This window comes from Zosterops lateralis, assembly GCF_965231275.1.
Source record: "Zosterops lateralis genome assembly, chromosome: 5".
Taxonomy (NCBI): domain Eukaryota; kingdom Metazoa; phylum Chordata; class Aves; order Passeriformes; family Zosteropidae; genus Zosterops; species Zosterops lateralis.
Window position 1 is genome coordinate 50,893,873 of NC_139766.1, and position 23,999 is coordinate 50,917,871.

The 23,999-nt window shown below is 40.1% G+C and overlaps 1 protein-coding gene across 5 annotated transcripts in view; it reads right to left on the reverse strand.

Moving 5' to 3' along the window:
* The window catches only part of RAP1GDS1 (Rap1 GTPase-GDP dissociation stimulator 1), an 89,476-nt gene extending 69,282 nt beyond the window's left edge, over nucleotides 1–20,194 (reverse strand). For all 5 annotated transcript variants that reach the window (XM_083861453.1, XM_083861451.1, XM_083861450.1 and 2 more), the window contains exon 1: nucleotides 20,122–20,194. In XM_083861453.1, the coding sequence (XP_083717579.1) occupies nucleotides 20,122–20,125 (4 nt within the window). In that variant the 5' untranslated portion in view covers nucleotides 20,126–20,194. The remainder of the gene's footprint in view (nucleotides 1–20,121) is intronic.
* Nucleotides 20,195–23,999: the final 3,805 nt, after the last annotated feature.

A 23,999-nucleotide genomic window follows, 5' to 3' on the forward strand; every position in this document is an offset into this window, starting at 1 on the left:
CAGAACACAACAGTGTTTCTACAGATATTCTGTGTGCTGTATTTCTGTTTAGTTTAGTGCTGTATTTTTAAAGGTATCTTGGCACTTTAAATGACGGTTGAAATAAATTGAAATAAATAATTTATGGAATCTGCTTTTGTACTCCTGGTCTGTGATCCTACATTTTTATCAGTTAATAACTTGAATTTTCCAGTCCTTATCCAGGCAAAGAAACTGTCTTGTTTGTTGGGTCTTCAAGTAGCTAATTTTAAATTCAAGGTTGATCAGAACACTTTTTCTCCTGGTCCAGCTATCAATCTGAGTTTCTCTGTGGCAGCTGCTACCACAGTGCCTGGTGCTGAAGGAGTCCCCTTTGCATGTCAGCTCTGTGAGAAACCTCTCTGAGTCCAACACAGAACAGATACCAGATATTGAAAAGCCTGGGGGCTCACGCGACACAGTTCAAGGAAATCTCAGCAAGGAAAGTAAGTATTTACCGTGATATAATTATATAGGTCATTTTGTATTCTATTCTTTTACAATTAACATAGAAATATAAATATAAAACTAATTTAAAAAGGTAGCAATTAAATTAGCTTAGCAGTTCCTAATTAAAATACATAAGGCATTCTGTTATGCAACAAGGCTCATGCAAGTTCCATTTTCCTTCTTGACAAGATACATATCCTAAACCAGCTGATCTACTACAGTCATCCCCGCAGCTATCTTTTTATGGAAACATACTGTTTTCCCCCAGTTCTCTATCCCAGCAGAAGACTGAGTTGCAGCCTCTGCATCTTGTCAGACTGGGAGACTTCACAGTGATGTTCCAAAAGGTACATATCCCTTAGATACAAAGTCTTAATGGTGATTTATGCTGTTCTCAGAGGACTTCAAAATTTGCATTTAATTTGGTTTTATTTTTCCCCAAAATTACCCAGAAAGTCCCTACTTTTAATTGCAAGCTGCATGATAATTACAAACCATGCATAAAAGCTTTTAACCCTGAAAATACAGTGGTTGAATTTGCTGAATGTGTACAAATAAGTTCCTAATGGAAGTGACCTGTCATTTGTGTTATTGTTAGGTTTTCAGTGAAAGTTTCTTAGGAACAGTCAGTTGCAAATCTAATAAGTGCCTCTAAAGCCTTTTATTTACAAATACTTCTTACAATTAAACACTCTTATGGTCATAAGTACTTGTTTGCCTGTATTATCCTACCTAATGTTACTTTCATCAAAGCATTTTTGTCCCAAGGAGAAAACCTGAGAGGGAAAGACTATCAAATAAAAACACATTTTTCCACCTAAACATACAACTGTTTAAGACCTGTAATTTAAAACTTCCTTTTTAACACAGAAGGACCAACGTGACAGTCTCCTCATACCTTGAAGAAAAAGGCTTTTAGTATTCTCTAATGTCAATGAAGGATACAGAGGAAATTAAGTCAATTTTGGAAATCCCTGCTTCTTGGCTGGTGAAATGCCACTAATCCTTCAATTTAGCAGTTTAGCAAATGTTACTAAAATGGCCCGAAATCAACAATATGCACTTTGTAGGCAGATTGTGGTGCCCACATATCGCAAATTGAAGGCTACATTGTCAGCATCATTCATCTATAAGCTTTTAGGGCCAAAATGTTCCAGAGAGTTTTTAGTTTTCTTTTATAGCTATCATGTATGGCCTTAAATCTGGTATTATACAAAGATTAGCAGACATCTGTGGTTAATCCCTCTAGTGATAAATAGTTGCCTATTAATGCAGTTACTTATTTTCACCTCAGAAGGCATTGGATGCAGAGCATCAATAAAAACACTGCAGTGATAGGATCAGCTCAGATCCTCTCTGAAGGAAAAGAATTCAACTGAGTCTTCATGTAAGACTGACATAAAACTGCAGAATCAGATGGCAAGATTAAAATGGTGCACAAACTGCCCAATATAACTGTACTTTAAATAATGATTTCCACAAAACTCACTAGTATTTTGCATGACCGCTGTAGTTACAAGTGATCATTAACCTGTGCACAGCCTTTAAGAGCTTTATTTAGTAAAATTCATACAAGAGTGACAATGCAGTAAATACGATACTGATGTTCTGAGGCAGTACATTACAGTACATGGGCACAGCTGGGTAAATCACAATCCAATTGTTACAGTCCTCAAGTATTGCTTCAAAAAACTGTGATGAACATTTGAATGAGTCAGATGATGCAATAGGTATGCACTGAAAATATGATTTTGAAGAGAGAAAATCTGACAGCACAAATCAGGGGGGAAAATCTCCAAAAGGAAGGGCTACTTTCTATATCTTAAATCTCAGAACTCTTAATTAAACTATTAATCCCCCATTCAATCAACTGTGTTTGGGCAACATCCCAAATACAAGTGAAATGCTCCCAAGAGATACATATTTACAGGAAGCTCAATAAAAAAGACAAGCAAGACTTCTTTTCTTTTCAAAAAGAAATAGATCTTTTAAAGACAAAAAAAAATCTGCAAAATGCCACACACTAGATTAAATTGCAAGTCATTTGCTTCCCCCACAAGCAGGATCTGACTGTGTGCAAAGTGGAGGAGTGCTTTGCTTTCACTGCTTAATAACCATCTCTCAGACTAGGTAAAGAGTTGTACTGACAGAAACTGAAAGGGTCAGGTTCCACATACAGTCTGCAGGTCTTAAGGAGGAAGGGCAGATGGGAAGTACAAACAAGTCTTTGGGATACATTTCATAAGGGATGCAAGATCTGCATCAACTCGATACAGTTGCACACGCTATGTCCCCAAATCGAGAATGCCCGCTGTACTCTCAGAGACGTTTATCTCTCTGATGACCATGAAGAGTTTGACTGATCCTTAAATCACAGAGAAGGAAAAAAAAATCAGTTTATATGCAGAGATGACTGTAGGAAGCCTACCTCCCATGGTACTCTTTTACCAGACACCAGATTCTGGAGAAAAAGCACCATTTTTCCTTTTAAATTCCACACGCATTCAGCTTAAGCCCAAATCCAGAAGTCTCTCAGGCAGCTTATTAACAAAATTCATATACTACTCTTATTGGTATCTCTGAGGGTATGACTCTTCTAGGCCCCACTTCCAATGTGCCCTGTATATACAGGCAACAGAGGAATTCTTGGGAAAAAGAATCCAACACAAAGCACATGGCAAAAATGTGAAAGTGCCTTTTGCACATTAATGTGAACATGAAAACAAACCAAATGCTATCCTCTACCTGAAAGGATTTAAGCAAAATTTCTCAAAAACATACTCAAATCATATTTTTGTATTTTTCATGTGAGGACTGAAACACCTCTTACTTCTTCTGTTGAGACATACTTTATATTGGATGGGGCTTGAGCAGCCTATTCTAGTGAAAAGTGTCCCTGCCCATTGCAGAGGGCTTGGAACTAGATGACCTTTGATGTCCCTTTCAACCCAACCAATTCTGTAATTCTATATTAAACAGTCATTGCATAAAACAAATGGGAAGTCACAGGAAAAGGTTCTGGAACTAAAACCCTTCACCTTTAAAAAACATGCCTTATCTAACACACTATGAATACATACCACTATTGGGTCTTTATAGCCTGGCCAGTTTGAGGGTACAGCTTCATTTCAGGCAAAGGCTGGACTTTTGGAGCTCTTTCCTGAATAAACATGTGCCTGTCCCAAAGAAGGCAAAGTTGGTAACCCACTTGTGCCTCTTCCTCCATTTGCATTTGAAAAGAAAAAGGTTTCAAATTTTCTTAGAAAACATGCAGGCATCCAGCTCTAAGAAACAATTTCAAGCCCTGGGCTTAAGGCAGAAATCATGCTGATCAGAAAATGGCATGCATATTAATTAAGGGTGATTTCCTGCTGAGCTTGGTAGTTCATCCTATTCTGGACTCTCCAAGCACTTTTTATTTACACAGCCAGAACTCTTGGCTCAGGTTTCTGAATATCACATTGGAAACCAGCACCTAAAATCCAGAGCATATGCAAAATGCAGTCTGCCCCTAACCAGGCATCTATAGAGAAACTGCCACTGCAGTGTTCCAGGATATTCATGGTTTTTATTTTATACAGACTCTTAGGAGGACTGAGCTACTGATCACCTGCCAGTCCTTTAGGAACAAAATAGGAACAAAAGAAGAAGTAATACTTCAGAAGGAAGACACAAAGAACAGAAGTAAAAACCCAGCATAATTTTTGAGGCAATTCTTGACCAGCTTCTGCATGTAACAAGGGGGTTGCAGCATTTGGCATAATTGAGTACACTTATTTATGGACTGGTAAATAGTCAAGAGACACTGAAAATCTTTGCAATGGCCTGTCAATAGTCTGAAAAACTTCATCAGTGTGCCCTAGGTCATCCTCCACTTGGATCTTGCACCCACATTAAGGAACAGCACAGTCCTTTCTATACCCTCTGTTTATAGTGTTTACACCAAGGAAATTCCCCTAGTTCAGCATATATAAATCCCACAGATGTCAGCCACAAAGGGACCATAGTTGAGGAAAGAATCTCTCTATTAAGTTTTGTGGTTGTTTTCTTTCTCCTGAAACTTTCTGTTTGCTATTATAATTCCTTTGAAAGTGGAAGAAAGGGAAAGTAGAGAAAACAATGTTTCAGGAGTTGTCACACTTTACGGGGTAAAGATTAGAGTCATTTCATGGAGTAAATGTGTGAATTATGCACAAACCAAAAGCTGTTGTCAATTTTAACTACTGTAGATACGCTGGTATTTTAATGAAATGAATAAAAGAAAAGGATGTTTCTGTATTGGTGGGGACAGAGCAAAGCTTTGTTGCTGGCCATATCCTATTTACTCCCAGAAGCTGCATATAAGAATTAAAATTTAAAAGAACATTATCAGGTGAAATATTCTTCCTATCCATTTTATTAACACATAAAGGCACCATATGGAATATTATTGAATGTTATTAATTAATGCAGTAAGCAACTGATCCTTAAAGCAGTATTTATCAGGAAAATTGATAATTTAGCTATAAGAACAAGATATAAAAAGTCTTTCTCCTTCCTCAGGTCCCTTTGAACCAAGCAGCTGGGGACAATGAATAGTAGTTTGGTTACTGTTGATAATTTGAAATCTGCTACAAATCCAGAACAAGGACTTGATTAGCTCCTTCTGCATCTCATCTAGGTATCAGACGTTCTTAGACTAAGCACTTCCCCACTGTACATCAGCACTTTTATGTGCAACCAGAGCCAGACTCCTACATAGAAAAGGTTACAGGAAAGCCCAGAGAGAGGGAACTAGAAACTACTAATGCTGAAAAATCTAAAATATCCCAGGAAACATGTGGGGAGACAGACTGGGGGGAGACAGATAGAGATAGTGCTAAAGGCAATCTTACTTCTGATATATTGCAGCTGTATTAATTATCCTAGAGTGGGAACAGCCTTGCCCTCACAGGTATGGGTGTGATAAAGAGTGAGTGAGCTGGTAGGGAATCTGCTGGCCATGCTGTGAGGAGGAAAGGACAGGAGGTTATGCAAGGGACAGGAAGGGTAAGATGCTGTATATAGGACAGACAGGGTTAGGTGGCCATGCTAGGGACAGGAAGGAGCAAGCCAGAACTGGAGAAGGAAAGAAAAGAAGGAGAGAAAAGAACCAGAGCTGTGTGGAGCTGCCCATGGGAGACTACAGAGAAAAGGTATGAAAGACTTCTAAAGAACAAGGTGCTGATGCTTGAAGCCTTCTGGTGTTTTACCAAAGCACTCTGAGTGTTGTGGCTGCCTCTGCTGTGACAGAAACACATCTGGTCACCACCATCCTTTTATGCCGAAGCTTGCCTTCTGTGATAATCTCTTGCCAAACAGTCCAGTTATGTCCCACTACAGAAGTATTAAATACCTCTGTCAAAAGGAACTATCCTCTGATCTACTTGAGCAGAACTTTTGACTGTCCTACAGATCAACGCCATAGGTGCTCTAGAAGGATAAAAACTGAAGATGCTACCAACTAACTTTGCAAGGATAGATTAATCTATCTTAGAAAAGCTTCACTTTCCTCCAGATTGCCAAAAATTTATTACTGGAGCTAAAAGATAAATTAGTAATATTACACAAGTAAAACCGCAATGTGTTGGGATAAATGAACCTAATTTGGGTAGTGGCTTTTACCTCTCTAATTAATACAGACATGGCCCACAACAGACAGACTGTGGATGTGACTAAAGTGTGGGACTCAGGAGAGCTTGTAAGTAAGTACCTGTTCTGGCTTAACATATTTCACGTCAGAGAAGGCTCAAGTTATACACTCTCCCCTGCTTAGCTGGAAAGGAATATGGTCATGTCATAGAATCACAGTAACAGCACTGAAAGCTGTACTAAAATCCAAAAAGATTACATCAACAATACGTAGACAGGGTGGGAGCTCAGTAGGGCTTTCATGAGAATGACTGGCAGATCTGGACCCATTGGTTTTCCATTATTTGCTGCTGCAAGTCAATCTGAATGCATTTCTCATCAGCTAAATAAGTAATGTAGCACAGAAAGAGCTGAAATCCTATTTAGGCTACACCTGATAATCCATCTTTTATCCCCAGTGTGATTCTGCAGAATTAAATCTGTTGGGTGTGTACAGACAAAGGTTTGCCATCCTCTATGCACTTGCAGTAACTTGTGTTTACTTGTAACTGTGGTCAGTACAAGGCACAGTTACTTGCAGTAGTAACCAACTAATGCTCCTAGGCAGTTTTTCAAGGATACAGACTTGAACTATCCTTAATAAATAAATAGTTGTTGTATTTTATAGATAATAAATAAATAAACTTTTATTTTCCTGGTGTCACAATTATGAAGGGGTTCATCATTGCTTTACATATTATCAAGAAGTCAAGCATAAATCTGCCAGCCCTATTCAGACTGGCTGAACAGCAGATTTTGAGTATGCAGTTTGTGCATGAAACCATTATAGCCTAAAGGCAGATACACATTTGTAATCTTTGCAAACAACACTGAATTTGGAGGAACAGCTGGCATACCGAAGAGGAGTCCACAGGAGCTGTCCAGAAACATGGGGACTGGATCAACAGAAGTCTCCTGAAATTTAACAGGCGTAAGTGTCAAGTTGTGCAGCTAGGGCAGAATAACCCCAAGCACCAGTGCAGGCTGGGAACACATTGCTGTAAAGACACAGGGGTTACAGGGCATGCCAAGTAAAACATGAGGCAGCAGCATGTTCCCAAAGTAAACAAAGCAAACTGTACATTGGTTACATTAGGAGCATGACCAGCACATTGAAGCTCTGCTTGATGCCTGCAAGCATTTGTGTCTCCCACAATTCTGTGTCTGATTCTGTATGTCCTAGATCAAGGACACTGAAAAACTGGGCATAAATATCAAAATGGTCATGTTCCCACAACTCATGATGTGTAAGAGCTTGGGGGCCTCTTTAGTCTGGCAAAGAGGAGGCTAAGGGGGAAGCCTGGAACTACCTGAAGGCATGTTAGAGAAACTATAGAGGCTTCAATCAATAGCTGCACAAAGTCATAGCTGACCTGGTTCAACTGTCTCAAAATCCTTCAAATTATGGTTCTGCATTTCTTCCATGAACCTATTTCAAATTTCATCTCAAAACACTTTCACTGTTTCTACCACAGTGTCTCCAAGTAGGATATGCAGATATACCTAAGTCTTGCTGTGTCACAAATGTAACTGCTTGATCCTTCTAAAAATTAGCAGAGCACAGATGGGAAAATTCCTCATCTAACTATTCCTGCTATCTAACAGTCATTTAAAAAATCTCTTCCTTTTCTTTCCAAACAGGTTAGGTACTCTTTTGCTCTACAAGCAGGTAGCAGTTTGGGGCTCATGAAGAAAAGGTCTCAAATAGAAGTAAAAAGGTCTCCTTTTACACCTAAAATTATTTCATTTCACTTGCTAACGGTATGTTAATTTTTAGTATGAGTTTTTTATTACGATATTTACTCAACAGTGTATGCAGTTTTGGTACTGCTTGAACTCCTATACATATGAAGATAGACTGTGATTGTGAAATACCATGCAAGCTAAGTCTTACTACTAGGCAAAGCAACTTGGAGACTATAATGTAAAATTAGCTTGACTTGGTAAGTCCTTCATATTACTCCAGAATGGTCTAAGCACAACTTTGAAGAACAGGGAAGACGGGCTCCCTTTCACTGCAGTCTTCAGTTGTAAAGGTAAAATAAAAGGAGTTTGAATGAGGCTTGATTTCTGTTACAATATTTTAATATTGAGGAACGATTATTAATTATTTATATCTTTGAATAGAAAAAGAATGCATTAAAAATGTGAATTCGAATTTAAAAAAAAACCCCTCAGAATTTGTGAGATGACAGTACACATGACACAAATGGAACATAAGTACCACAGAGGCTATTTTGTGAACTGTTTACTAGTAGAGCTGCAAAAGTATATTAACTCTCCAAATTCCTATTAAAGCAAGCAGTTACAAAGCTCACAGCTTGTTAACTGTTAGGAGCTGATGCATATATAATGAAATAATACCTAGAAACTTTGTATTTTGAAGTGAATAAGGAGTTTTGGTCTGAACACAGGCCTTTGAAAATGCTGAGTTAACCTCTAGCTGTAACACATTTTGCACTTTGAAATACCTATTAATGATGCAATGTCACACTAGAAAAACACATTTTAAGAGCAAATGTTTTCATGTTTCAAATGAATATTTCCTTTGCGTGACCTGCCTTTCATTTGTTATGTTACTTGCTTTCACATTTCAGAGTTCAAGGTAAAAATCTAGCTTTCACTCAAGTTCTATTTCCCCATCTGGGTCAATCACAACCTTTTGCAATATGTTAACTTTAAATCCTGCACAAGAATGAGAGTAGAAAGGAAGACAACTTTTTACAATTCACTGTCTTGTCTTGTTGTTCCCTCTCTTTTAAAGAAACAGATAGGAGGGGGCTAAATTTAAGCTTGGTTTTATTTACCTGCCTCACTTTTTACACAATTAAATATCTTCACTCTTGTAATTAAAAGGTTATTTAGATGAATTAATGTTTATAGATACCTCTTCAGAGGATTTTTTTTCTATGACAGAGCTGAGTTCTCTTATCTCTTCAGCAACTGTTTGTCATCCTTTGCTGGCATGTCTACATTTTCTCTCTAACACATGAGAAGTCAGATTTTCTCACCTTTATCTGACAACATGATACACTGAACTGACTTGTTATTTGAGAATACAACTAATTCTCCTGTGCCACAAATTCTCCAGTGTACTAAACATCTGCAACTTTTTCTGGCTTCCACAGATGTGAGTCACCGCAAAAAAAACCCTGTCTGTAGACCTAAAGTCATTAATTCTACTAAACCATGATGATTATTTAAAAGTGAAACTTCCACAAGTCATTTCAAATATGAAGGCACTATGGGCATAATTTTATTATCCATCACTTTACCCATTATCCTATGGTCACATATGCTCAGGCAGAATATAAAAGCTACAATTTGGGCCCAAATACCATCTTAAATCAAATCTGCAGTCTCTTCATGCATAATACAGGGCAATGGGGAACTGAGGCTATAATCTGACTACACTGAGCTTTCAGCAGCAAAGCTGGTTACAACAGATTACCTTTTCTAAATGCTCTGCAACCAGGTCATTTAAGGCATTGCAGTACAGCATCACTTAAGCCTACAACACAAATGTAAACCTGTCATTTATCTGACAGAGTTTTCTGTATTCAATTTAAAGAAGTCATGTCTCAGCACTGAATATAAGTTTTACTTTCATTCAATTAATGCCTCAATGCCTCTTGATAGCTGTGTTGAGAATGCAGATCTTTCATGTCAAAGCAACCACACTTTTTTGTCTGACGGCCTTATATTACATTAGATGAAGCAGCAGAAACATCTAGAATGAAAAGATTCAGATGATATGCTGAATTCTGGGAACAAAATAGTTCCTCGGATACAGTGCAGAATGGCATGCTCACCTCAACAAGCACAACTGGGTTTCTAAACTTGAATGGAGCCTCGGAAAGTTAGAATGTAACCGAAGTCCAACACATGCTACATGATCAAAGCCCGAGTGGTACAGAATCTGTTACATAAACACAACACCACAGTTGACACCAAAGCCCCATTCTAGTTGCTCTTTGAGATGCTGACAAGTGAGTGTTAAAACAAATATTGTTCAAACATAAATATTTTTATTCCAAATTGTGATCAAACTCAGAAGAGGCCTTTTTGTTACAAAACTGCTTTTGCAAGAAGTCAGGTAACTAAAAGAAATTAAAAAATCAGGGGCTTGCAAGAATTTCTGAGTTTTCAAGTCTGATATGTACTCCTTGATCTCAGATTTACATCTCTGCTGAAAGAGAGTCTAGTCTCAATCTGGAAGCAGGCTCCTCAGCATATTTTGGATTGTAAAAAATTTCTGGTGATGAAAAAAACATAATAGGCTCATCTATATATTTTTTTAAAAATAAAAAGGGTAAAGCAGAAAAGTCCTGTGTTTCAAAAAACCTGCCAAAGCTAAGTCATTTTTAAAATGTGCCTATTGATCAGCTTTCAAAAATCCAGCAATTTACTTATGTACAGCCAAAGATGCTGTTTTGTTGATAACAACTTCTGATTTTAGAAATAAAGCAGTTTAAATAGTTGCTAGGTATGCTCACTTCCAAGACATACCTCACTGCTGTGATCACTGAAGCAAAGAAAACTGTTCAGAAGAGGAAGAGCTAAAAGTAGGCTAAAAACAATCCAGTAGTTCACAGCTGTTGCTTTTTATCAGAAAGCCTATTTAATATAAATTTTAAGAAAAAAAAAGAAAACATGAAACAGGCCACCCCTTGCTTAACTGAAGTGCTGCATTATCTAGGGCATTTCTCTCTCCAGCCATCTGTTTTGAGCTGGGTGCATACACTGAACTCAAATTTTATGTTCATAAGAGAACTCTACCTGTTTCTTGAGACTGTGTGAGAAGTCTCAAAATCTACCTTGCTCTCAACAGCAGAAAAAAGAACTGTGTCACCTTGTAAGGGGAGAAGTTATGACCTTCATAAAGAGAAGCAAACACTTCAGATCATGTCTGGGATGAAGTTGCATTCCAAAGAAATCAACTGAATTGCTAATATTGTTTCCACCATTCTTGCCTTTGAAGAAGTAAGCATCCAGAATAATGTAGGTGTGATTAGAAGCATAACGTGTAAAAGTCTTGCAAAGAGAAAGTCCTAACATTTTCTGAGAATATCAGAAAGCAGCAAAAGCCATCACCTAATGTCTACAAAGTGAATTTCACTCTGAATATGCAGTATTTCCTTTTTCTCTATGCTGCTACAAGATAGAACAAAGGTCAGTGTATGTAAATTAATAGCTTATGGCACCGTGCTTACTGTTCCTTTTACAGGATGATGGTCTAACATGATGATCTCCATGTTAAATTGGTTTCTTCTTTGATATAACAAATTATATAAACTACATAATTCCATCAATTTGAAAGAAAAATCAAGTTTACCAAATCATTTTCTCTATCATCAAATACAGCTCTTTCTTCATTTAGCAAGTTCCTTCAGAGGCTATGTATTAGTACAGCACCATATCTAGGAATAGAAGACATGTTGAAAGTGCTTCTGATGGTCAAAGTTAGTCCAATGTCTGCATTCCTCCCCTAACTGCATAAACTGGGGAGCCAATATTACTATGCCATGGAAGGGTGGAGGGACCCATGCCATTTTACATGCTTTCACCAAAACAGGAGAGTTTAAGCTGTAGCACAGCCAAGTCAAAAAAGCAGAAGCCCAATGACTTCAGTGGTATTCAGTGTGGGTTTTGTGGGGGTACAAGAATGCTGTATAAATAGCATTTACACAAATAGGGCTCAATTCTGTACAATTTCTTTCCTATAAGATATATTCATTCATATATTGTCACCTATTGTACATTAGGCAGAACTGAAGCATGATTTTAAGCTGGTTATAAATAACTTGATATTAAACCAAAGAGAAAGAACATAAAAAAACCCCCAAGAACAAAACCAAAACCCAACACTTTAAAGCTCTTGAAATTACAAAACTGAGCACCAGTGTTTTGATTCTTTTCCTAACAAAGATGGTGAAAAGGATATATGGCAAACTAGAAAAGAATTGAATAACATTGTAACATCAGATAGAGAGATGTGGGCTTTGCCTGGAAAGTGTGCACTGTATTTTGGGCACTACTGCACATAAATGTATTGATTAGTATCTTTGGTTCAACTGAGGCACTATCTCGCTGTAAATGGGTGATAGGATTTTCATTGCAAAAGCTTAAAAAAAACAGAGCCAACCCTCTTGCCTGGCAAACTTGCTTGATTCCTGCCAGCAACTCCTTACATACATGTTCCTCCTCTTTCTCTCAATCACCAATGCTTCCCTGCTTTTCCTGTAATTCCATCTGGCAGGAGCCAGTATGTCTATATATTCTCCCTGAGCTTTGCAGAGAAATGGGTAAGAAAGTCTGACAGAGCCTTTACAGGATGAGAGCAAATCTGTATTTGTATAAAGTGTATTAGCAGATTTCTAAATTCATTTGATTGTACCAGACATTTTTACAACAGATGTGTTCACAGACTGGTTTTCTGTTCTCATTGTCCTTTTTTTCCTCCCACAGAACAACACCCTGATCCTAAAATCAGTTTGACACTAGCAAGGGAGAGGAAGGAGGAAAAATTGTGGCTCCCAGTCGCTTGAGAGAGAAGGAAAAAAAGAGAGAACAGTAAGTATGAAAATGCCTCATATCTTGTTACACTGCTGCTGTTACTCTTCTTGATGGTTGCATTCACTCACTGCTTTTCCGCTAAACTTGCTCACTGAAGTTCAGGAAGGGTGTCTTAGGCATTTAAACAACAGAGCTCTACCATGACCAGCGATCCAGTGATGCCCAGAGTGCACACTGAAGGACTGCTGAAGGAAGTGGTCAGATACAGAAGATGCTATCACCAATACAGCAGACTCACAAGACTGACTTCAGTCAGTTCCTCCACAGGCCCGGGAGGGGTAAGTTAAACATTCTGTGGACAGTGAAGATTTAGGTAAGAAAGATGTGTATAATCTTGCTTTGGTTTTAAAACCCTTTTCTCTTCCCATGCTTTGTTCCTGCTGTCAAGATGAAACAGCATTTTGATTTAAAAAGCCTTCATGTAGCAAAAGTAGCTATTTGGCAGTACTGAACTCACGCTTTGCCTGCAGGGTACTGGGTGCTGTTGACAGTGAACATGATGGGATTTCTCCACAGGAAAGGGATATGGGAATGAACTAGGGTAAAGCAAGGAGAAGGCATGCTACTGGTCCTGTAAACAGTGGCATGTATTGCATTTAAGGCTGGGAAAGTTAAGATAGTCTAATTAAAGTCACTGGATTGTTCTATCCAACATCAAAGACAGGAAGCATTTCTACCCTCCCAAGAGGAGTTCCCAGCTTCTGTAGAGCAAGAAACCCTCAGCAACAGGCAGAGCTCCCCAGCCAAACACTCCACTCACCCTAGAGATTAGGCTTGAAGATGTTCATGTTGTCTGATTTTGAAATTTATGTAAAAAGATCAAGGCTAACAGCATTTTCAGCTTCCATTCACAGAATTAATCCATATGGTACAATTTTAGTTCCCTAGGTATAATTAAGGACAAAAGGGGTAGAACAGTTTAAGTGTTGAAGTGTAGACCTCCAATGTACAGAAGACAGGATGAGAGAAAGGTGAATCCTCAGTTGTATATGGTGTTCTTTCTGGACTGATGTATTCTAGAGGTGAAGGCAATCACTGAAAGGTAAAGAAGGCAATAAGGACAGGGGTTTCAACTGCAGGTTTTGTACCTTGATGCCCCATGCTAGTACACCATGAAGGCCATGAATGTACAGGCAGCTAACTGTGGAAATAAGAACTCAAAACTACCACGAAACACTGAGCTGCCACCTCCCCAGGTCTCCCAAGCACAGGTCTGCTCCCCACAGGCTCAGTGGCAGCCCTGACAAATTTCCAAGGAGTTTTGTTCAATCCTCATCACATCATCCATCCTATAATGCTCAGCTGCTTTCCTTCTTCAATCCCAGTCTTCTCAGTGTCCATCTCTCTGTCCAGCCTTACTCCCAAATACATTTGCAGAGCATAGACAGGAAATCTGAAAGAAAGGCTGCTATTTACCATGTGAATTTAAGTACTTGATTCACTGGATTTAATCAGATACTGAAAAGACTTGTCAAACCTGAGTCAACCAATAGGAAGGGTCAACAAAAAATTAAATTATACATAAATTTTGTGTATGTCTTCAAAATCATTGTGTCTGTCAGGCTGGTGAGTATCAGTGGATGGAACCAACTGATGAATTCTGATTAACCTTCATGTACCTCCCATAGTTATTGCAACACAATGAATAGCTCAGTGTTTCGATAAAAGCTCAGAACTGACAAATGCCTCAGATGTTTCTATAATACACAACTAGGAGGCAGTAAGTTTATATGAGCTGTTAAATATGAAGGAAATGGGACCTACTGTTGAAGTGAATCACTAAAAAAATTTCCTTTGCAAGAGTGTGAGTTTGAAAAAAATTTATTTCCCCGACTTTTAAATGTGTAAATGTGATTTTTATAATAAAAACTTTATTTTATAATAAAAACTCATTTATCTGACCTAGAAATAGAAATCATGAAAGCAGTTCATTTATTTTAAACTGCAAAGTTTAACACAACTTTATACAGGCATCCATACTGTCAATTTATGCATACTGTTAATTTCAACTACTTCAGACAGACGCACATTTTTTTCCTCTGACATTTCTTATCATAATTTGTGGAGCTGAATCTGAAAGTGCTTCAGGTCAGAGATATTTCTAAGACACATTCCTTGCCTGTGCACACTTACACTTGTACAGTTAAGGCATGCTGTAATTATTTGCAAGTCCCAAAGCCATCATGCACTAAATTCTGTCCTCTACCTGGAGATAAAATGAAATAGCAGTTATCTGGTTTATAGATTTGACAAATTCTTCTGGGCACCTGCCAACTTTGTAATCTACTTGAACTGTTGCTTAAGAACCATATGAGATCACCAGGCTTTCTGCACAACTTCAAAGCTCCCAAAGCCAGAGCCCTGCAGTTCTCAGGCTGAACAAACGTCGCAAGGCTCTGTCCACAGCTTTGAGGCTCCTTGAAATACAGCCACTTCTTCCAGAGGGTTTACAAATTCTATTAGGCATATCTGGAGCACACATAAATTCTAATACACATCAGCTATGTTTTTGCACTAAAAGGAACTTCAACATTCAGAAATACATGGCTTTTAACTACCATTTTACTCTAACAAAACAAATTTCATCTGGTTGCCATTATAATAAAATCTGTAAATAGAAACAATTTTCTACACAATATTTTTAACAAAAAGAGACCCTGGGAAATTGTTCTGGCAGTGAAAGCTGCTACTTTTAAAATCTCTTTGTAGGAAAAGCTCCTTGTCTAATTAAAATTCAAACCGCCATTAGAAAAACTTCTCCATTAGCTGGAGAGCACATATTAACATTTCAAGACACCTAATTTCCAGAAGCTTAGATGTAGTTCCTAATCTATTTTAATCTGGAAACAAATAAGCATCTGAAACTGAATGCCTTCACTGGTATCAAGACAGCAGGCATGCTCATTTTCTCAAGCACAGCATGTGAACAGACCCAGGTGGACCAGTCAGCAGTGAAAAGTGGGTTTTCTCTTACATAAGTAACTAGGTCACTGTCTAATGTCCCTTTGTTATCCTAAAACATGAACTTCATCCTGTGATAGAGTTAAGAAGGGATAACAACCAACCTCCTTGACAGATGCCACAGAAGAATCTCCATAGCCTTCCCTCCTGTCAAATAGTAATGACATTATTTTTCCTTTATTTTGAACAAATACTTGTTTATGCTAATCTCTTCTTTTTGTTTTACATATTTATATATAATTAAACTTCTGAGAACTTCCAGAAATTATTCAGCTTTACTTGAAAAAGATGGAAAACTATAATGAGTCTTCTCAAGGACTGTCAGTGGCATACAGTACTAGTAAAAAAGGGAAAGTGGTAATTATGTGATTTTATTTACATGATTCGAGCTATTTTCTTTATATTTTGGGGACGGACATAAAGTAGAACTCCCTTCTTCCTCCTATTTCTATCCTCTGTTGTTCAATTCATCCATCTTTAGTTCTAGTATTTCTCTCCCTTCATGCATTTCCCTTAAGGGATTTTTGTTCCCTTCTATTGCTGTCTTGGTAGCTTTGTCATTTCCATTATTACTGCCTTTGTCTCCTTCAGGTTTCAGCTGCTCTTCTGCCCTTTCTTCTTTCAGTTTGATGCTACACAGAGCCAGACGTTCCTCACAAACTTCTGAAACTAACTCTGAATCTTCTGTTCTCAGGAAACATACTTGTGAATGAAGCCTTTAACCTAAAGCTAAAGACAAAATTGGTTGGTTTCAGTCTCACATAGTAACAGAAGATCACAAACATCGGCCTTATCACAGGAACAGTTATTCACTGAGGGAGGTCAGTCAGAAGCAACCTAACCTTTCTGGCTGCTTTAAAAGCACACTTCAAGGAACATTACTGAAGCAAGAGATGCAGTCTAAAGCAGTTTCTTTTCTGTTTATGTTTTAAAGAGAAGAATTTTACCATAAGCTGCCTCATTAAAAAAAAAAAAAAATGCTAACAACTCTTTATACTGGCTTAAACTGGTGTATTCTGCTGGCTAGAAATAATATGCTGGTGGTGTTAGAAGTCTCATCAAAAAACTTTAAAAGAATTACATTTTTTTTTGTGCAATTGACACAACTTTTGTTAGATTTGTATTTCATGTAAGAAAACTAGTAAAAGAGCTCAAGATGGAAGACTTTTTCCCATTAATTTTCATTTTCATCTGAAGCTACTGATTACATTTTTTTGATCAAAAGCAGGTTGGTCTACTCTATCTTCCCAAAAGCAATAACAGACACAGTCATGCCTGATGCTTTACATCCTCCTCCCTCCTCTATTTCATGAGCCACCATCCTGAAGATAGGCAACGGTTTGTTACAGCCTGCTCTGGGGTTCAGTTTAAATTCAGTGTTTCACAACTACCAAGGTGGTTGCACATGCTCATTCTTCAGGGAAAGTGGGAGAGAAAATTGAATATATCTGGGAGAAGAGCAGTAATAAAAATCTTTGTTCAGACAATAAAATGGACAGTACCAAAACAAATCCATCTACATTATAGACTGGGAATCTTACATATTTTATCACTGAGCCTTTAATGCTAGGTAAAGACAGCCTAATAGGCTGCTTATGCAGTTTGTTGCCCAACTAAACACCTAAGTCTGAGCAGAGACTGCCTTCCATTTCCTGCTAACAAGACCAGAACTCTCAAAATGGAAGAATATTTTTATGAGCTTTCACTATTACACACTGTAACTGACACTTCAAACAAAGTGATAAGTGCCATGAAAACAACTGTGTCCTGTATTTGTATTCTGCATATAAACACTCATATGTGGTGTTTTTCAAGCTTTTGGGTTCAATGGATTACTGCTGAGTGGTTAAATTGTAACAGAGTTCCTAATTTTTATTTCATTAATTTACATCTGAGGAATAATTTCAGCCTGCTTACAATAACCACCATAGGTCACTGCTCTAAAATTGAAAGATTTTTTTGGACACAGTGTGATTGCACAAGTTTGCCAGTTGTGTTGAGGTTAAAAACAAGAACTGACTGAGGACAGGGACTGTTCACTGCAAAACTGAAGCATTACCTTAGTAACTGAAAACTAAAAGCCTTGTAAGTGTTTTTGCAACAACAGAAATAAAGTAGTGGTGGCGCACATGTCACCTGAAGTATTGGAAGTTCTCTACTGCCAGCTCTACTTAAGGCCACCTACCTCTCAAAGCCAGAAGTTGAACAGTGTTCAAACTCTATTCAGTCGCAACTTTAAAAACTATAAATGCAAGCAACAGAAGTTACAATTTTGGAAAGAACCAGTGTTAGTGAGAGGAAAGAGCAGCCCTTCAGGAGGAAACGACTGCCATGGTAATGTCTTCAGAGGAACACACACATGAAACAGTGTAGCAGAAGACATATTTCTATACAGTAAAGATAAGATAGATACATGTACTCATAACAAGTTATTTTTCAAGTTATTTTTAACTACAGAAATCTTTTGATTTGACTTAACATATATCTGCTTGGGCTTCCATGTTGTATCTATAACAAACCATTTAATACTACGCCAACCCTCATAAATTCTGAAAAGACCATATGTTTAAATGTAAGACATCACTGCACTCTCTGCCAGAAACACTTGTTTGCTGAGCATGATTTCTGGGAAGATATAAAAGCCATGGGAAGAATAAATTCATCCTTGATTGAATTCTAAGGATTTTCAGCTTTTATGCTACGTGTAACCAAAAAGAAAGCTATAACCTAAATGATGGAATCTACTACATTGACTGTATAAGCTTAAACATGAGAAGTCATTACAGTTGTCAGCCAAGGTGAAACTGATTTCAATCTTTGCCACTCACAAGAGCTGCTGCAGAGGCTACTAACAGTTTGCCTTGATTTTAGAGACAGTGGCATCAGACCCTGATATGTGAAGAATAGAAAGAACCCAAAAAAACCCTTCCTCGGTATTTTCACAAGCAATCTCTCTGGGCTATTATGGACAGGTGCTGAAAGAGTCTACAGGCAAGTTATTTCAGTCTTCCTGAAAATAATTATAACTACTCTTACTTTTGCAGCGAGATTTTGTAGCAGATTCTCAAGCTGTTTACAAACTTGCCTGCAACTGAAGTGTAGTTTGCTCTAAAAAGGAGTGATGTGCCCATTCTGCACCAGCCTTTCTGAGCAGGTTTTAGCTGATGCCCTGAAGTTACTATTTTTGGAAGCCAAAATAGCTAGACTTTGACAAGAATGAAGAGATTAATAGTCTTACTTTGTGGAGACAGGAGGCACAGGCAAACTGAATTTTGGTATTCTGCCTTTTCAACCCTCATGAAAAAGAGATCTTCACTACATTGTTAGAGTTTAACCTAACTCATGAAATCTGACAAGTTATTCCTTATGTCTGACCCCGGCAGCAGCAATTCTCCAAAGGTTTTTGCACTGTTTTAAATGAGTCAAATAAGTATTCAACCTCATTTCACAGCCAGAAAAACCGAGGCACGGCAACAGCTTCCTTCCATGGAAACTTCTAGTTAAAAGTGAAAGATGCATGTGATCTGCAAAAAACTATTGATACACCTAAGGCCAGAGAAGTGCTGATGTCAAATCCCCGAGCCGAATTCAGGAGGTGCCACCTCCTCATCCTGGCTGTGAAGCACAGCTGCCTGCCCTCTGGACCTGCACCCTTGATCCCACCATCCCGTCTGGCAGACTGACCGGGTCTTTGGCAGTTCAACGTGGGCACTCCTACCCATCCCCAGGATCTACATTACAGCCAGATCTCTGGAAAATCTGTTTTACGGTGGCTGTTTCCTACCGGCAGGGCTGTAGCTTTGTGCAAGAGGATGAGGTGGAGAAGGCAAAGGAAATTCACCAGAAGCTCTGTTAACAAAACCCGAATACCACGCTTCCTGATCTCCTGTGGCATTCGTTGGGCACACCACACAAGCGTCAATCAGCGTGAAACTACTTAATTTATAACCTAAACACAAAAAAAGGAGAAGTAACATGGCTGCATTTCTAGGCACCAAAAGACGGAGCAACACCAGGACCCTCATCTTCCTCAAACAATGAGCAGAGATTATAAAACAATCTCAACGTACTACCCCAACTTATCTCCATTATGCAAACGGCAACTGGGAAAGCGTCCTGGGGGTGCCTTACATAACTCCTTCCTGTGAATCCCCCTCGGCACCGGGGCGTTGATCTCTCCCATCCCCGGGGGCAGCCCCGGCCCCGCCGGTGCCGTGCGGGCGCTCCCCGGGCTGGGCGAGCCGGCGGGCGGGCGGCGGCCGCGGGAACTTTGCGCCGCAGGGGCCGCGGCAGCGCCGGGGGAGCCGGGGGGGCCGGCAGAGCCCCGAGCCTCCTCCCCAACGCCGCCAGGGAGGCGGCCCACGGCAAAGTTGCCCCGGCCGCCTCTTCCCGCCCGTGCGGCGGCCTCCGGGGGCAGAGGGGCGGCGGCAGGGGCTGCACGGCACACGCGGGGCTGGGGTGACTTACCCATGGCGGCGCCGCGGCCTCCTCCGCCTCCTCCGCCTGCTGCTGCCGCCGCTCCTGCAGCCGCCGCCTCTCCGCCGGCGCGGAGGGAGGCGCGGGAGGCGTGTGCGCGGAGCGGAGCCTGCGTGCGGCGGGCTATGAGTCAGGGCAGCACATCCGGGCACGGCCGGGAGACACCCCGCCCGCCCGACAGCCCCACAGCCCGCCCGGCCGCACCGCACCGAGCCGAGCCTCCAGCGCTGCCGGGGAAGGGCGGGAGCCGCGCAGGGAGACGGGGGCGGGCGGGGCGGCGGCAGCGCCCCCGGCTGGGGAGGAGGCGGCGGGGCGGGGCCGCTCCCAGCGCCGGCTGCCGCCCCTGGGCCTCCTTTGTTACACGGGCTGGCTGCGCTGGGGTGGGGCCGCCCGCCCGCTCCCGAGGCGGCTGCCGCGGATGGAGGGAGAGAGAGAGACCGGGTGCGCCCCGCACATCCCCGCAGGTCCCCGCAGCACCGCCACCGTGCGCTCTTCCTCAATCCGCGGCGAACGTGGGGTGCTTTAAACACGGCGTTCACCGTTTTTAAGTTCATACTTAATGATACGGAGTCAAAGGAGCAGCCGTTATGCTGGATGGATAAGGGTTTTTTGGGTTTTTTTGGTGGTCTGTGCGAGGAAAAAGCTCAGTGGAGGAGGCGGCAGGGGATGCCCAGGTGCGGCACGCTTTGCTGAACCAACATGACGGGTTTTACACCCGAAACCGAAAGGCACGGGGGAGTTCTGTGTGGAAGGCGTTTTTAACAAGAAGACGAAAGTCTGCTTTCAGTGGCCCCGATTCCTTTCTGCCCTCGAGCGTTCAGTATCTGTAGAGGATGACACAATGGGGAACTGATTGCTGTTACAGTTCTCGTAGCCTTTTCAGTGGGCAACATTTGAGGGGCAAGAAGATGTTGAATTGAGTAGCTTTTGTGGTATTTTCCAAATCTTCCTATGGTTATGTATTCATGGTTTTACCTGAGTAAATCCTAAAGTAATGGCTAAATAGAGTAGGACCACAGAACGGGGTAAGAGGGACTCACTTGCTGTGTAGAAATGGATAGGCCAGGGACAACTCTGGTGAGTGATGCAAGAAAAGTTCTAGTTTAGCCCCACAGTGGCTTCCCAAGTGACACCAGTAGTCCCTCTCACCAGCAGCCAACAGCTGCCAGGGATTTCCTCTCTGGAACACGTCCCAGGAGCTTTCATGCCTGTAAAAGGGCAGTGTGATGTGACAAGCAAAGAATAATTCATCAGTCTTTCTGCAGAGTTCAGGCTAAACACATTGGGGTTTATCCATTTACTTTTGTGTAGCCCTGCAATTGACCACCTCTTTCCTTAGGACATAGCAGAATTTTGTAGTTGACTTCAGCAGGGTTAACCACTGTCCCAGTATGCAGAACTTGACACTGAAGATATGTAATTTTATTATCAACTGATGCTGAAAATTAGTATGTTTTATAATGCTAGGCAACACAACCAGTTTTGTTACTGTTTTTATTGCATGGAGACTGCAGGAAATTCAAACCAGAACATGCTGGGCTTTTAACTGCAGGGTTTATCTAACTCAGTACTTTAAAAAACCCACAGGGTTTCTTAGAAGAGTCTAAGTGGTGAAAAGCTGTAGGTTTTTTCTTCTGCTTTCCTCTATTTTCAAACTTGTCTGAAATTCATCTTTGTCCTATGGTTTTACTGCCTTATTTCTTTCACTCAGCAATAAATTTTGCTTTGGCTTTATGTCTGTGTCCCAAATGTTGCCTCTACTTGTCTGGGGAAAAAGGCAGTGAAGTTCTCTTCTTACTGATCTGTCTTTGAGGGATCGCGGAAGACATATTCCACAGATTATTTCATGTGGGATAAATCCCGCCTAGGATAAATTGGAGAAACTGTAAAATGCTCATGTTTCTCTAGTTTATTTACAAAGATACGTGTGCATGTCCTGACTGAAATGCACACGTATACCTTTGCGAGACCCAGAAAAGTAGGACCATTACCTGCTCCAAGAAAGGATTTTGAGGGCAGTGACTTCTAAAGAGTTCTGCTTTCAAAAACACTGCCAGAAAGAGACTACAGAATGTCTTTGATTATAATTAGTTTCAGTGGATCGAAAAGAGCCATGCAAAACTAGGGAGACCTTTTGTTCTTTTGACTGAATACTTATTAATTCTAGAACAGAAAGAGAAAGCTCTAAACAAGGTGATGACTTGATTTTTGCCAATCCCTTAATTAGGTACAAGATTACAACAGAAAAAAGGGGTGTTGTTAAAAAAACTCCAAATCAAGTCCTGCCATTCTTACAGCTGAATGCAAGATCCTGCATGCATGGCTACACATGGAATAGCTCAAAAGGAAGAGGAATCTTCATGAGAGGAACATCCATCCCAAGAGACTGTATGGAAGAGTTTTGGGCCCATAGGCTGAGATAACATGCGTATAGAAGATAATACCCAAAATCAGTGTGCTGATTTTTTTTAAAGTGATCAGCACCTGCAAAGTGTAGTCCAGTGATACCTGTGAGAATATCTCATTAAAAGCAATGAAATTAGGATGCTTCTAATGTATTCATGAAGGAAAAAAATTAATTAAACCCCAGGTTTTTGAGAAAAGCAGGCAACTAGAAGCAATGTATTAAGTTACTGGTGAAGTTTGCAGTAGAAATTGGGAAGGAACCTGTACTAGTGGATTTCAGAAGATGTTTACTTTCAGCAGTGGGGGAAAGACTGAAAAATTCGTTCATAAAAATATCTTTAGAACAGCTTATCACTGCTTTTTTTCTGCACTTCTAACACAGCTGTGAAATTTGAGTTGTAGACTACAGAAATTATGAAGTTATTAATAAGTGCTTTCGCTGCACTCCCAAACATTGACAGTGTCTGATGTCCTGCAAGGAAATGGAAAATTTTCTTTGACCAAGTTACCTTCCAGTGCTTACCACTTCCTGAATTTTCTTTCTCAGATCTTGCACCAATTTCAGATTCTCAGCACATCTCCTTGTAAACCTTCTCGCATATGTTATATCATTTAATTTGGCACAAAGGTGCATGTAAGGAATATATTTTAAATTGCCTCTGTACGGATGCTAGAAGGCTACGTGAGCAACAGGAGTGTGCTGGGATACTCAAATACATAAGGAAATGAGATGTGGTACTGTAATTTAGTGGAAGTCACATCATCTGATGGGAATGGGCTGTCACAACTTGCTCAGTAATGAAGAGCAGAGAAAGCAGAAATGTGGGTAGCACTTTACCACTGTTAGTGGCACAGGCAGCCTTTTGAATCTTTGCACCTTGAGTAATCTCAGTTCTTGTAAAACTAGAGATGAAAATGGTGCAGGGCTATCTGTGAGCTTGAACATGGAAAACAGGACAAGCTGCTTCTTGAGACCTTCCTGTGGTGCGTGAATGGGGAGACAATAAAAGTGTGCAGAGGGAAGTGTTGCCAAGGGATGAGTGGCAACTGGCTGGCAACCTTCTTCCTGGAGGTAGGCTGCCTCACATGGTCCATGGGATAAGAGCAGTTATTGATTGAGAAGTGAACACCATAACTTCTATGATAATTCATTCATGTTCCTATATCTGCTGTGTAAGTATTCATGATAAAGCCTTTCTGGTAATTTGAAATTAGAAAAAGGTCCCCAACCTAAGGTACCCTTTCTATCTGTGAATGCAATTTAAATACAAGAATGGCTGACCCTGCAAAATGAAATCTGAGAAACTAACTAGTTTTTTAATACCAAACTTTCAAAAAACAAAGCTTAAAGCTGTCTGAAGAAAAAAAAAAAATCTGGTGTGAGTCTGTATGCATTGTGTGTCATGCTTCATGACTGCAGTAACCCTTTCTGGCCCAAAAATTTGGGGCTTTTTCAACGACTA